At 38.3% G+C, this 15,065-nt stretch overlaps 1 protein-coding gene across 6 annotated transcripts in view; it reads left to right on the top strand.

The window, feature by feature from the left end:
• Positions 1 to 15,065, top strand: part of LOC139940443 (LIM domain-binding protein 2-like) — a 41,856-nt gene that overhangs the window by 13,261 nt on the left and 13,530 nt on the right. For all 6 annotated transcript variants that reach the window (XM_071936692.1, XM_071936695.1, XM_071936696.1 and 3 more), the window contains 3 exons: positions 2,654 to 2,756; positions 4,414 to 4,586; positions 10,163 to 10,285. In XM_071936692.1, the coding sequence (XP_071792793.1) occupies positions 2,654 to 2,756; positions 4,414 to 4,586; positions 10,163 to 10,285 (399 nt within the window). The remainder of the gene's footprint in view (positions 1 to 2,653; positions 2,757 to 4,413; positions 4,587 to 10,162; positions 10,286 to 15,065) is intronic.

Here is a 15,065-nt window from a genome sequence, read left to right on the forward strand (position 1 = left end):
CCCAGGTTTAGAACTTGAGGTCTAGAAATCAACCATCTAAATGCACACAACTTCGTGTGACAAGGATGTTTTTTCTTTCATTACTATCTCGCAAGTTCGATGACCGATTGAGCTCAAATTTTCACAGGTTTGTTATTTTATGCATATGTTGAGATACACCAACCGTGAAGGCTAGTCTTTGACAATTACCAATAGTGTCCACTGTATTTAAAGTGGGCTGATCAATGTACATTACTTAAAATTAATATTAAATGTACATTACTATGTAAATGTGTACACTGCTAAAATGTCGGCCTACAAAAATATGCATTAACTGCACACTGTTTGTAACTGCGCTACACACTAACTGACTAAGTGCATGGTGTAATGGCTCTTAGTCTTACTGCACAGTGCATGGCAGTAAACCACCTGTTTGAATTATTTAGTTAATGCAGTAGGCCTAGCAGTGGGTTGGTTGGTTGGAGCCTAAACGTATGCCTTGTTCTATAGTATTTCCTTTACATTCCTTATTCCCAGTCTATTGCCACTTGACTCAATACCGTTGCCAGCCTGATTTTTATGCCATTGCGGTCTCCGGAGGCTGTGTGTACAGTAAGCTGAATAACACTCCATTTCAGGGATGCAGGCATGGTCATCATTATTATGATGCCATCATCTTTGTCATGTTCCTTGTATCCAATAACAGTAATGAATGCTAATATGCATCAAACAAATATGAACCAGACTATTTCTGCTTCCGGCCTCGGTTTGGTTACATTGGTTTGAATGAGAGAAAATCAAAATGGCTGAACCATGATGAAGGTCTACATGTACTATTTTAAAGGGTCCTTTTTTTTTTATTTGTTTAGAAATTAGGATACTTCTATATTTACATTCTTCATTGACATTCATTTCATATCTGGACATGAACTTTACTTTGAACTTTACTTTGACCTCTATGTGACTGGAAGTAGCTCCGATCTTCCAGCCACTTGTGGACAAGTCGTAAAATGTCTATTGCGTTGATAGCGAAATGACTCTCTTTTCGCAAGACCTCTGCTCTGAGCAAAATGACTGCTCTCGTGACTACAGTCCCATTGTAAATTATTTTTTTCCGAAAGCGGAAACATGTGATTGGCCAATTTTTGTAAAATCTTAAATACTCAAATATTAGCCTACACTTTATTTGATCGTCATCCACGTTAACCCACACGGCTATTGAAAATATGTAAGACCCTCAAGCATGCAAACTTTACAAAGAAAATTTTTTCTGCTTTTTCTAACTGAAAGCTTTTCTGTAGTTTCAATGAACAAGATTGTTATTATTCAGACAATCATCGGTTGACGGACTAAGCAGAAATTTACCGTAGGTATTGTTAACTTATTTTAATGAGGCAAGAGACACATCTTAAACAGATAAATAATAAATGTCAATGCTGCAATGCTTGTGTGTATTATTGATAAAACTTTTAAATTACTGAAAGCAGTTCACAGCATGATACTCATGTACAATTGCTCGTCAGTCTAAAAATTCAGTGTACAATTACGTCTTTGAAAATATTACCACCATAAGATAATACGGACTTATAATTAAGACCCCCTCTCCCCAGAAGAAAAACAAGACAAAAACACAATATGAACGAGATAATTTGATAACAGTTTCCATTAAATTATACAAGTTATCATGAAAATGAAAAAAAAATTACCAGGAAAAGATATTTCAACAAAAGCTTTACAAAGTGAAATTTTAAAGCAACGACTTTAAAGCAACGACTGTATTGAGTTCTAAGTGAAAGTCAAGTTAGAGATTGAAATAAGTGAATGCTGATTATGCATTAGTTTGAACAAGAACAAAATCTGTTCTTAAACACAAATGTTTATTATTTACACTGTTGATCAGAAGGTAAATAGTAAACACAATGCTTAAGTACAGGCCCTTTTATATTCTGGTGCAAACAGGAAGAACTTGTTGTACATACATTTACATACATACTCCGTTAACTCTGCGCAGTGTTTGCTAATTACTTAACCATGTTAACACACAATTTATGCATACTGTACATGTACATGTGTACATAAACAATGCTACATTCAGAAGTAACCCACTGCACACACATAATTAAAGGGGCATATTGCCTTCAAATCCCTCAACACATTGCTGTTGGAATTACTCCTTATCCCTTTTTAGAGAATATTTTACGCACCAAAACATGTACAGCATGCTGGAATTAGTGATTTATAGTTAAAAAGCTGATTTTACTCTTGAAGTACAACCAGTGGAACATCCAGTCCACCGTTTTGTTTATTTGGTAACTGCTAAATAGCCGCTAGCGGATCGTGGTTTGTCGTGAAATTACACAAAAACTATGCATTTTCAAAGGTTATGTATTTGAATAAGTTTCCTTTTAAAAGATGTTCCCATTCCCAAACAATGCTTTTTGTAGCCCAAAGCACCCAATCCGGTAGCAAAGTACCGCTTAATTGTGTGCGTACTGATGTAGACTATACATGTACACGTACGTGTAGTATGTTACGACCTTCTTTGTACATACTGTACATGTAACAGTGAACGCCTAAATTTAGTTTTGTGTTAGCAGGTTTTTGAAAAAGCATTTTAAGCATAACTTTGGTTTGTTAACAAACAGTGTCTATTTGCTTTTGTTATGAATCGTAGGAGAGTGACAACCTTTGGTGGGATGCATTCGCGACAGAGTTTTTCGAAGACGATGCCAGCCTCACGTTATCATTCTGTTTGGAAGACGGACCCAAAAGATATGGTAAGTACTTAAGTGTTTCTTATAGGAGACTTTTGAGACGCTGGCGGTAGCAGACATGTGGCTCTGAGGGTGCGCGCACATGCTCAGTATTGCGCACGTAGGTCTGAGCACGCACACTACTGGGAAAAAGGACCGTCTAAAAGTGTCCCATTGAGGCCATCTTTATGGGCATTCACTTACCAATCGTTCAATGAGTTTTATGAAATGTACCCATTGTCTCTGCAGTTCTCACGTGAAACGTTTGACTGAGTGTTGAAAATGCTTGTAACGATGGGCAATTGATGTCATATTGCATCGTAACTCAACTCCAGCTTGGGCTTCCATGAAATTCCAGGCCTGCAATTCTGTTTGGTTTTGTCCATTTTACATGGATGTGTACAAGCCAGCTACTGGTATTAAGTCCATAAAAAAATTGGCTTGTTTAATAGTGAAATAATTCTTACACGAAACGCTGAAATTCAAGGCACACATGCCCATTATATGTCACCTGGACCCCTTTTAATATCGCACTAAAAAAATAATATATTAAGAAACAATCACTATAAAAAGCCAAAATGTAATGTTCAGTATTTTATAATGGAAAATAAGAAAGGCAATTTTGCAAGTTAATTAACTATTTGTAACGCCCTTCAAAGATTCAACTTATAATTAACATTGAGGCCTGGAATTTCATCTATGAATCTTGTTTAGTTTTAGTTTACGAGGCATGCGTGCCAGTTATATATATGTGGACCCTTTATCACACTAAACAAAATATATTATGAAACAATCACAATAAAAAAGCCAAAAAGTAGTATTATTTTATATTTATAATGGAAAATAAGAAAAGCAATTTTGCAAATTAATTAATTAATTAATTAATTAATTAATTATTTGTAATGCCCTGCAAAAAGAATAAAAAGCCAGCATATAATTAACAATAAAATTATAGAATTTGCTTTTAAAAAAAAGCTTTCCAGTGCCAATGTCCATTAAATGGCATGGGGGGGGGGGGGGGCGATAATGTTATTCTTATGTGCACACTTTATTGAATTATGTTCAGAGATGTTGGCTAGTTGATGTTGGAAGGTCACTGTGGATAAAATGATAGAGTTTACTGTACTGATGTGCATGTATGCTAAACAGCAGATTTCCTCTTTTTCTTTTCAAAACAGTGCCGTAGAAAACTGAAAACATTGTTAAGTGGGTTCGGCCATTTAAAAAAAAGGTTTGCAATTTTAATAAAGTTGCATGACTGATGAGAATTGCGTATTATCAGATACATGTAATGTAGATTGATTGGTATGGAAGAGATGTGGGTTTGTAAGTTTAGACTTTAAAAGTTACATCGCAAGTACATGTAGTGTACTTTTGCCAGAATTATAGGCCTGCATTGTTCCAAACGAATCGCATTCATTTTATAGGTCTACAAAACAAAGGGTGTGTACTTTAAAGCGCTTTGAGGCTTGCAAAAGCTGCTCTATACACCCATTCTTCAGGCACCTGATTTGTCAGGATTTCACTGACCTACCTGTGCCTTAAGAGGTGAAAGTCCATCACAGACATGAAAGGCGTGCCATTGTTATGACTAGCGGCCTTCAGATACCTGCATCATAGAGTGTCAGTAAACCTCTTAAATGCTCATCTCATTTAAAATCTTCGTGATTTCTCTCCTCAGCTATTGGCCGGACGCTCATTCCAAGATACTTCCGCACGGTCTTCGAGGGAGGAGTAACAGATCTGTACTATCTCCTGAAACATCCCAAGGAGTCGTTCCACAACACCACCATCACGCTAGACTGCGATCAGACTACGATGGTCACACATCACGGCAAACCAATGTTCACAAAGGTAAGGTCTTATTCAGTCTTATTCAGTGATGTATCAGTGAGCTTGTTCAGGCCTGTATGCTTCGTTTTGAACGGACAAGGGCACCAAGGCATTTTCTCCTTGGTAAAGTGCACACTATGAGGAAATTGTAAATATGTGCTGGAGCATTTCAAGGGCACCAATGCAATGACCACGGGGCATGGAGGCAATTGCCTTTGCATCAGGACTGCTTGTTGTTTTACTTGTCCACAGGCTTGTTCACTGGTTAGTCATAACCCTGCAGCAAGGGCTGCTTTCAACACATGCTGATGTAACCACATAGTACCACATCGTGTGAACTTTGTGTGTACACATTGCACTGTCCAACCTATGCACAGTAGTTCGTGTAGTAGTACGGGTGTCTTCCTCAGTGTGATGCACTATGCACAGGTACACACATACGGGTGGGTGGGTTTATGCCGTCTTTTTCAGAGTGAAAACTGTGACCACCTAGAGCAAGGCGAAATTTTACATTAAAAAAAAATACTGAAGGCGATCAAAGCATACTGATAGCATGTCAGGAACAAATATTTTAAGGAAAGTTTTCCACCATGACCATCTGTTTACCTGCCATTGTTCAAAAGAATGGAACTATCTTCTAAATCACAAGGATGCTTTCAAAAAGACATTTCATATCTTCAAGAAACTGCTCAATGTTACAATTTCTTTTCAACAATATGTGTTGTACATGTAATCAATTTCAAGTAATCCATTAGCACCGATTTCTGTTTGGATTTGACACTGTATAAATGTCTTCTGATTGATTGATTGATTGATGTACATAAGTTCTGTGCAAATCTGTGAACATTTATTTTTTCAAACTTGCCAATGTTTTACACATCCTCGTAATCGTTTTCTTAAGACATCGTACAGGGAAAAAAGAAAAGCCCCCCCCCCCCCCCCAAAAAAAAAAGACAACCTTGAATTTTCAAGCGTTGCCAAACAATCCACTAACGTGCTCGCTTCCAACACAAAACGTGAAATAATTCAACCCAAAAAATTTCTCACTACTGCGGGTACACAAAAATAAACGAGAAAGGTCTCGTCCATGGCATCCTTCAGCCAATTCTCGGAGGACCAGATGAGAGTTCACACTGATTGTACACCGTAGATCATGTGGTTGTACGTTTCTCATTATTATCCTACTTTAATACTCATTGTTCAGTATCACAATGGCTCAGTGTACAACTCCACATCGGACGAAAATCGCACGATGTAATCAGCGTAATGCACTCTTTAACTTAATATTTTCTTCAGTATCATTTTATATCCTGTGGGAAATCTTCAAGAAGTGCACTCGTCGTGACCAACCGTCTTAATTTTTGGTTTTCTTCTTCTTCTCTTTGGCGAGGCGTTGGTTCAAAATAATTTTTTTCTTGGGAAAGTAGAAGATTGGAAATGATGCAGTCTTGCAGAAAAGCACAATGACAAAACTTTACCTATAGTTCTGCTGTTAAGAGTAATCATAGAATTTATGTTTCAAGAAGAAGACAGCACTGTTGCCATCCCCCCCCCCCCCAAAAAAAAAAGAGAAAAAAAAAAAAGAGAAAAAAAAAAAAGAGAAAAAAAAAAAACTAGGACCATGAATAATTATCTGTACAATGTAGGGCTAGGACAATGACAATATCCTACAGATACAACAGTTGCAGAGTACAGTGTTCCCCCCCCCCCAATCAGTTCAAGTATGAGGCAACCCACCCTGCCGCTTTCCGTAACCACTTCGCTTGTGTGTTTTTTTTTTAACCTAGTTTTTTTAACGATATACCAACGTTTTGTTTCTGAGATTTGACAACAGATTGCAAACAAATAACTCAATTTCAAGTACAATCAATGTGGTGATGGTTTGTATTATGCAAAAGAAAACATTTGCTCATATTTACTTTTGGTCATGATCCCCCCCCCCAACCCAGGTCAAAGTAAAATTTAAGCTTTTAATTTAAGCCCAATAAAGTACCACTTACACATTTAAAAAATTAAAGGGTGATTGAGATGCTTGAATTTGACACCTCAAAATCTAATTCTGAGGTCTCGAAATCAAATTCGTGCAAAAGTACTTCTTTCTCGAAAACCACATTATTCAGAGGGAGCCGTTTCTCACAACGTTTTATATTATATAACTGACATACAGATCCTTGTCATTTGATTGGTGGAACTTACTTCATGTGAAATTCACTATTACTCCCATCCGCACGGGCGATCAAAAAGACGTATTCGCCCATGGGGAATAGCATTTTCCATTCAACTGTTAGGATCATCCTTGTTCCCAATGTTTTTGAGCAGTACAGTGCCGCCACGCCGCTGCTAAAACAAAGGAGCACCTGTGCGAAAGGTTGTGATCCGATTGCTATTAAATTTGTGCATTGTTGCCGCAAACGCGGCGCTATTTGATTTTTGGTTGTTTGTTCCGAACCAGTAATTTGTGTGATTTTTCATAATGTTATACTTTTAAAATACATCAAGTGATGCACTTGCATTCAGATAATTATTAAATACAATTTCTAACCTTGAAAAATCTTCAGAGCTTTAAATTAAAGTGCTGTTACTTGATGAAATTACCAGCACACCTACAAAAAGTAGGACCCCCCCCCCACCCAATTCAAATCTCACACTGAAAAACAAAAATTGAATACAAAGTGCATTAAGAAAAGACAAGTCATCTCAAGAAGTGTCTTACTACATTGTTTGCTATCAGCAGAAGCCACCCTTCCACCGTGTCATCCAGGGCACGCAAATTTGAACAAGCAACGAAGAGCCTTCGTTAATCGCGTTAGATCCCTTCCAGTCCAGACAAATTAATGCAGGGGTCACGAGGCAAGAGCGCAGGCACAACCTGCTCTCCCTGGCTTCAGTCCCCTGACAAGAACCAACAGGGCTCAGTAATGTGAGGTGGTATTACATTTCAATTAAGCAGGGAGCGCGCCCCCCTATAAAAATGCTGTGTGGAGGTGAGACACATAATGGTTATCGATATACACGGTTTTCCCAAGGCAGTGTTTGTGTCATCGAACCGGGAGCTGGTCGATCTTGCCCCCCGACTCTACACACTGTTGTAACAGTATGCTGTAGTTTGGCAGGCTAGGAAACTGCTTTAATGTTTTCTGACATGAAAATATCACACAAAAATCACTTAAGACAAAAGTTTATCGCTGAACATGGTTTTCCCAAGCAGGCTACATGTACATCGACTGTACACATACTGTACATGTTCTTGTCATTCATGTCATAGATTGCAGGGAGCTGGTTGAACTTACGTGTACATGTAGCAGTAGACGGTGTAGTTAGGCAGGCTAGTGAAAAAAATTAGCAAAGTACGTAAACTGCTTACAATGTCTTAAAGGGTCTGGGTCCTTTTTGTAGGACACAAAACACAATTTCCATAGATTAACATCAAACTTACACAGTTTCAAGATTTTTTGCTACTGTACATGTTCTTGATAGGGAAAGCAAAGGACACCAAGGCATTTTCTCCTCGATAAAGGGCACCTCTATATATGAGGAAGTTGTAAATTTCCACTATAGTGTTTCAAGGCAATAACCAGGGGGCAATAACCAATTGGGAATGTGTTGACATCTTGGTCTTTTTTTGAGCATTCATTAGTCATGATTCACCCAAAATGTTGATTCTCAGTGCCAATGTCTACCTTGTAGTTTTAAGAAGAAAAAACCCAGAAGACATTAAAATTAAGACACTATAGTTACATGTACATGTATGCAATGTACATGTGTATATTAGAACAGGAACGTTGTTACTGCAGATTGTCAGATGCTTAAGTGTGGGGTTGGTACGCATGAATTATTAGCTGATACATGGAATTTTCAGCCAATAAAAACTAAAATAAATTAAAGACGGATTTCACGAAAGTCTAAATATAAAGCCATTTGTAATGCTCAAGAGTGCACATTAGGGAATTTAAAACTAAGATTAACACCAACTAGAATACGTTCCGAAACCTCCTTCAATTAAAAATTTATGGTCCAGAACGCCCCACAGTTTTTAAAATGCTCCAGAATGCACATTAAGGCATTTTCAAACCAAGATAAACACCAAGTAGAAAACGTTCCAAAATTCTCAATTCAATTCCAAAATTTGGGTCCAGGATGTTTTGAAAAAATCCTGGGTAGAACCCTGCATGTACTTCCCACGCCAGTGATTGAAACGAAGTGCCCCATCCAACACTTCAATCTACATTATTAACTGTGAATTGGAGAGTGCATCACCCATAACTCAAAGCATGATATCGATTCTTAATTGGTAGTTAACCAGTGAATCACGCAGCCCGTTCAGTTTATCAACTTCCACACAGTGCATCCTGAGTTACCGAGTGGACGGGTTGTACAACGCAGGAGGTGTGCTGAGATAAGATGCGTCGTTTCTGGACCTCAGAATGTTTTTCACCGGGGGAAGAGGGGGGGGGGGGGGGGGCATGAATAGACCCATCCTGTTGCCGCACGCCTGGGCCCAATTTCATAGAGCTGCTCAAGCACATCAAGTACATGTGTACATGTAGCTAAGCACAACAAAATTATGCTTACCAAAACAGGGTTACCAGCCAAAATACAATTATCAATGTACTGGTATCCTGTTCATTTCCGCTAAGCAGAAAATTGTTAAAGCATTATTTTCTGCTGAAGCAGCTCCATGACATTGGCACAACAAAATTATGCTTACCAAAACAGGGTTACCAGCCAAAATACAATTATCAATGTACTGGTATCCTGTTCATTTCCGCTAAGCAGAAAATTGTTAAAGCATTATTTTCTGCTGAAGCAGCTCCATGACATTGGCACAACAAAATTATGCTTACCAAAACAGGGTTACCAGCCAAAATACAATTATCAATGTACTGGTATCCTGTTCATTTCCGCTAAGCAGAAAATTGTTAAAGCATTATTTTCTGCTGAAGCAGCTCTATGACATTGGGTCCTGTTGTTACTACACAGGTACTGTTGTACTAATATAGACGATGTGACCTGTGATGTCACATCTTTACAAAAGAGCCACAGAGCCTGGACTTCATGCATGTTTGATTTGTACACAGCTCAATGGAAGAAAACATAAAATCTTATATTTTATTGAGATTGCAAGGTCTAATTCTTATCCACTTTTGATATGATGAAAGGGGGCACATCTCAAAACTTGACAAGCTTTTACTTTTATAACTCTTGGACTTATGTGGAAGTTTTGACACAAAATGTCAGCTTTCCCATATGACCAGTGCAGTATCTTACCTGCCAGAATACCCAAATAATGTACAAGATCACACTTATTGGAAACAGAGTTCACATGGTCTATTGTTAGTTAGAGATTTGTATTGTGCGATTTCTACAAAAATGATAAACCGCACGTTAGATGAAAAAGGTCTAAAAACTAAAGATAAAAATGAAAAAGTAGATAAAACATGTACTAAAAAATCAGCATACAGAAACAGTTACATACTTGTTGTAAAGGCAATACAAGTCTTAGAAAGTCTTACAAAAAGTACACCAAATCCATTTTATTGACCATACGTTTTCAATAATGTTTTTCTTTTCTTTTTCCTTCTCTTCCAACTTGCCAGGTCTGCACAGAAGGCCGGCTTGTCGTGGAGTTCACTTTTGACGACCTGATGCGCATCAGGTCGTGGCATTTCGCTATTCGTCAACATAGAGAACTAATCCCCAGGAGCGTAGTGGCCATGCAGGTTAGTGCTCAACCATCTCTTGATTGGCTGTATGTAATTATAGTGCTACAGCACCTTGTAAACCATTAAAGACAGTGGACACTAATGAAAGAAAAAACACCCTTGTCACACAAAGTTGTGTGCTTTCTGATGCTTGATTTTGAGACCTCAAGTTCTAAATCTGAGGTCTCGAAATCAAATTCGAGGAAAATTACCTCTTTCTCAAAAACTACGTTATTTCAGAGGGAGCCGTTTCTCACAATGTTTTATACTATCGCCCTCTCCCAATTTCTTGTGACCAAGTAAGTTTTTATGCTAAAAACTATTTTGAGTAATTACCAGTGTCCACTGCCTTTAAAAGGTGCTTTGTGTAGGAACTAGTCTCTATACGTATACTTGGTTTCCGGTAACACCATGTGTGTATCTACTAAAGGTGTAGAGTTTGTTCTTTAGAGATCTGTTTTTTAATTAATATATATTCTACTGTCGCGGAGTTGAAAATAATCTTGAAAATAATCTTGCAAGTTATGGATAATTTGTCATTTAACTTTGAGAATCTATTGCTTCCCCCCCTCACTCAAATCTTCGTCTTATTTAGACACGTACCTAGGTAAATACCCATCTTTAATGGTATCAAATCTTGTGGTGTTTATGGAAAGCAAATGTACATGTAGTACTCTGTTGCTAGTTAACCTTTTCAATTGAAAAATAATAATAATATTGTGCACCTTCATGAAAGGGTTGTTTGCTTTTAGACGACCTCGCGATCAGTTTGGAAGTCTTTAAATGAAAACACACTTTAGTCCGGATGATGATAAATCCATCTTCTCATTCGTTCGGCTCAATTAGAACAAGTGCATTAACCAGTTAACGATTTAACAAGTACCGCCAGCTCCCCCACGACTGTCGTCATGAGATAAAATAAAAACCACCATCCCCTTGATTGCCAATCCATTTTTAGGTTCCCTACATCTTCTCTTTTTGTTCAGTCCTTGATAAAAACTAATCCAGTAAATTACCATCCCCCTGTCATATATTATGTAGTCCCCCTGTCCGGCGATCGAAAACAACTTTTTTCTTTCGCCCACTTTGCCAATTGCTTTAAGCAAAATGAGTGTTGACTAATCAATGCAGCTCACCTAGCCACCCCCCCCCCCTCCCTCCCTCCCTCCGACCATGTTCGATCCAGTGGGTAGAAATGCAGGGATACCTGTCCCGTCCTCCGTAATCAGATTGAGTGGTATTTGATGTACTTCACTTCCGCATGGAAAATCGAATCACAGCGAATTCTATTTGTAGATTAACTCCTGCTTCGTTGAGAAAAAAAGAAGAAAATCATATGAAGAAAAAAAAAATCTGTGGTGATGAAATTTCTCTGAATGTAGCCCTTTAAGTTTGATTGATCCTAGCAAAAGTTCTTGCTGAGAATATTTTAGGGATGATGCCATCTCGAAGAAGTCATCCTGTGGTGCTGAAATGACTAAGTGGAAAAGTTCTTTTACCTTTTAAGGAAGTAGGATTTGATAAAACCGACTGAATTGCAGGCACATTGCACATCGCATCTGGCCTTCCTGAAAAATATGTTCCTTGTTGTATTTGAAAGGGAAACAAAATGTTTTATGGGAAACAATTATTGTCAGGGATCTCATTATTTTGTTTTTTATCTTCCTATTTTTAATTAATTTCCCATAGAGAGTTTTTAAAGGCAGTGGACACTATTGGTAGTTGTCAAAGACTAGCCTTTACAGTTGGTGTATCTCAACATGTATTATAAAATAACAAACCTGTGAAAATTTGAGCTCAATTGGTCATCCAAGTTGCGAGATAATCATGAAAGAAAATTAACCCTTGTCACACGAAGTTGTGTGTGTTTAGATGGTTGATTTCGAGACCTCAAGTTCTAAACCTGAGGTCTCAAAATCAAATTCGTGGAAAATTACTTCTTTCTCGAAAAGTACTCCACTTCAGAGGGAGCCGTTTCTCACAATGTTTTATACTACCAACCCCTCCCCATTACTCATTACCAACTAAGGTTTTATTCTAATAATTATCTTGAGTAATTACCAATAGTGTCCACTGCCTTTAATTAATTTCCCATTGAGAGTTTTTTAATTGCCTGAACATAATCTCTCAAAGCCTATACTGTACATGTAACTAGCAGAGCTGCCAACTCTCCCTGATTCTGCGGAAAGTTCCCTGAAAATAAACCCATCTTTCCATGTTCTGATGAACAAATTTGAAAACATCCCTGATTATTATATTCTAAAAATATCTCTCTGACTTTTAAAGCTTTGGCGATATCTCGATATTATCAAAACTCGCGATACTAATTTGGAATTGATTTCGATATCGGATCGTTTTGGTTTTTATCGAAATATCGATATACCGCGGTATCGATAAAGTATCGCGATATCGATTAAGTATCGCAGTCGGTTAAGTATCGCAATGTATTTCCTAGCAGAGACATCTTGCACCCCTTTGGTTTGGAGTAAAACCAGAAGAATAGGTCATTAGAACACCTCTCTTATGCTATGACTGTCGCTTCTACAACTTTCACTGGGAGTTTGAAGACTGATGATGTCAAATTTAATTAATCACGATTGTATCGAATATCGCGATATATTGTAAACGATATATCGTGAATAAAATAAATCGATGTTGGCAACTCGGGGATAGATTTCACAAAGAGTAACAAGACAAGTCTTATCTCATCTCGAGTTAGGACAAGTTATTTGTCCTAACTTCGGCCTGCCCTTAAGCTTTAAAAGTCTCCTAGGACTAGTCCTACATTAAGACTAAATCTCTAAAAAAATCGACCCCCGGTGTACAGTAGTTACATGTAAGCTTTTGTTCTTGGTATTAGTTGGGAAGATTTGTTCACTTTTTTTTCCAACCATCATGCCTGATGTAGGACTTGCAGCAAGAGTTTAGTTTAGTTTTTTAATATTTTTCCCCGCACACATCATGCAAAGAGGTATCAGTTCAGCTCCTGTTTCACAAAGCCTTTCAGCAGAAGAACAAAAAACCCCAAACCAAAACAATTAACCCTATCTCCCATGAGTGATTTATTGAGGATCTTCCCTCACTTTTTACAAAATCCAACACCACACCGTAACTCAACACCCATACTGTTAGACTCTGATTATGGTGGCATGCCTGATCCCATGTTAAGCATGATCTGTTTACTAGTGCAGTCCTGTAAGTCCAACAGAATCAAACAACGCTGTTGGATTGTGCAGGCATTGAACTTGGCGTTTGAAGGGGCACAGCATTTTTTCCTGTGGTAGAAGAAGTTTTTATTAGAACGTTGCAGAGGGCACCACAGCAAGGGAACAGGGCACCCTAGCAATTGCTGTGGGTATCGTGGTTTATTCGAGGCAGGATTGTGATGTGTCTTGGCTGGGGTTAACAGTTTTTTGCCAATAAACAAATAGCAAGTAATCAGTTGCAAATGTATATTTTTCACTGATGATTATTTTGTATTCCCTGCAAGAATTCATCATGTTTAACACATCTTTGGGCTCGACACCCTGTGTCTGATCTCATGGCTTTGTCAAGAATTTGCTTTATTGTAAAGCGTGTGATTCTGTATACCATAAGCGCAGAATGCCACAGCACGCAGCGCCACAAAAACGGGTCCTGCCCTGCCTCAATTCAAATTAGCCCTTTACTGCATAGATATCACACTTTACAGTGCATCTTTTGCGTCATCTGACTTCAAACCGCATACCAGTACACCCACCACTTACGTGTAAGTGTACATGTCTAGTAGTACAAAATGTAGGTGAAACTAATCTTCCTGATTGCATTTCAACACTGAACAATTGGATTACCTTGGTGTACATCTAGGATTAGCCATATCCCCCCCCCCCCCACCCCACCTTGCCCTTGTGTGAGATAATTATAGTATAGAGAAAACCTGTGGAACACAAACAACTGGGGAGAATTATTCATGTGGCCAATCTGTCTAAGTGGTACAACACTGGGGTAACCTGTCCAACCTTGGTGAATCATTCAACTTGATTAAAAATTGATTGTTGATTGGAGCTGTCAAACATGAAAGCCTCGTGTGGTTGGGCAGAGGACTGTACAACTGAACAATATATTTTGTATGGGCGATTGCGTTAGCTGGTGCGATGGTTATAATACAATTACATAAAGTTTATTCAGTCATGCGTACCGCTTATTTGGCATGTTATTATGATCTTGTGTAATTTAGACTCGGTGGAAGGTTGAACTTGTACAAGCTACATGTACTTTAAGTTGATTAAATAAAGCATAAAAATTAACTTGGAACGAAGGCAAAATGAAACAAGAGAACATTAAGCATCAAAATAAAGACTAACATGCACAGTGAACAAGTAAATAAAAACATGTCCAAGACACTTTGAAAGTTCACTTGCTTTTTGTGACCTTGTTAAAATCCGTCCACCACTTGTAGACTTCCCAAAGTCATACCTGTGTCTGGAAGAATAAACCAATGACGTCTCAATTTGTTGCTGTTTTTCCCTTCTCTCTTATCCTATACTACCTCTTATCTATCTACCTGACACCCCTCTGTCCTCTTTTCTTTTCCTTCCCTCGCCCATCTCACCCATCTCTATTCCCTTCTCCTACCCTACCTCATACCCATTCCACCCATCTCTGTACCCTTCTCATACCCTACCCTCGCCCATCTCACCCATCTCTGTTCCCTTCATCTACCCTACCTCGTACCCATTCCAACCATCTCTGTACCCTTCTCATACCCTACCCTCGCCCATTCCACCCAAATCTGTTCCCTTCTCCTACCCTACATCGT

The sequence above is a fragment of the Asterias amurensis genome, chromosome 8, assembly GCF_032118995.1.
Source record: "Asterias amurensis chromosome 8, ASM3211899v1".
In the NCBI taxonomy this organism is placed as follows: domain Eukaryota; kingdom Metazoa; phylum Echinodermata; class Asteroidea; order Forcipulatida; family Asteriidae; genus Asterias; species Asterias amurensis.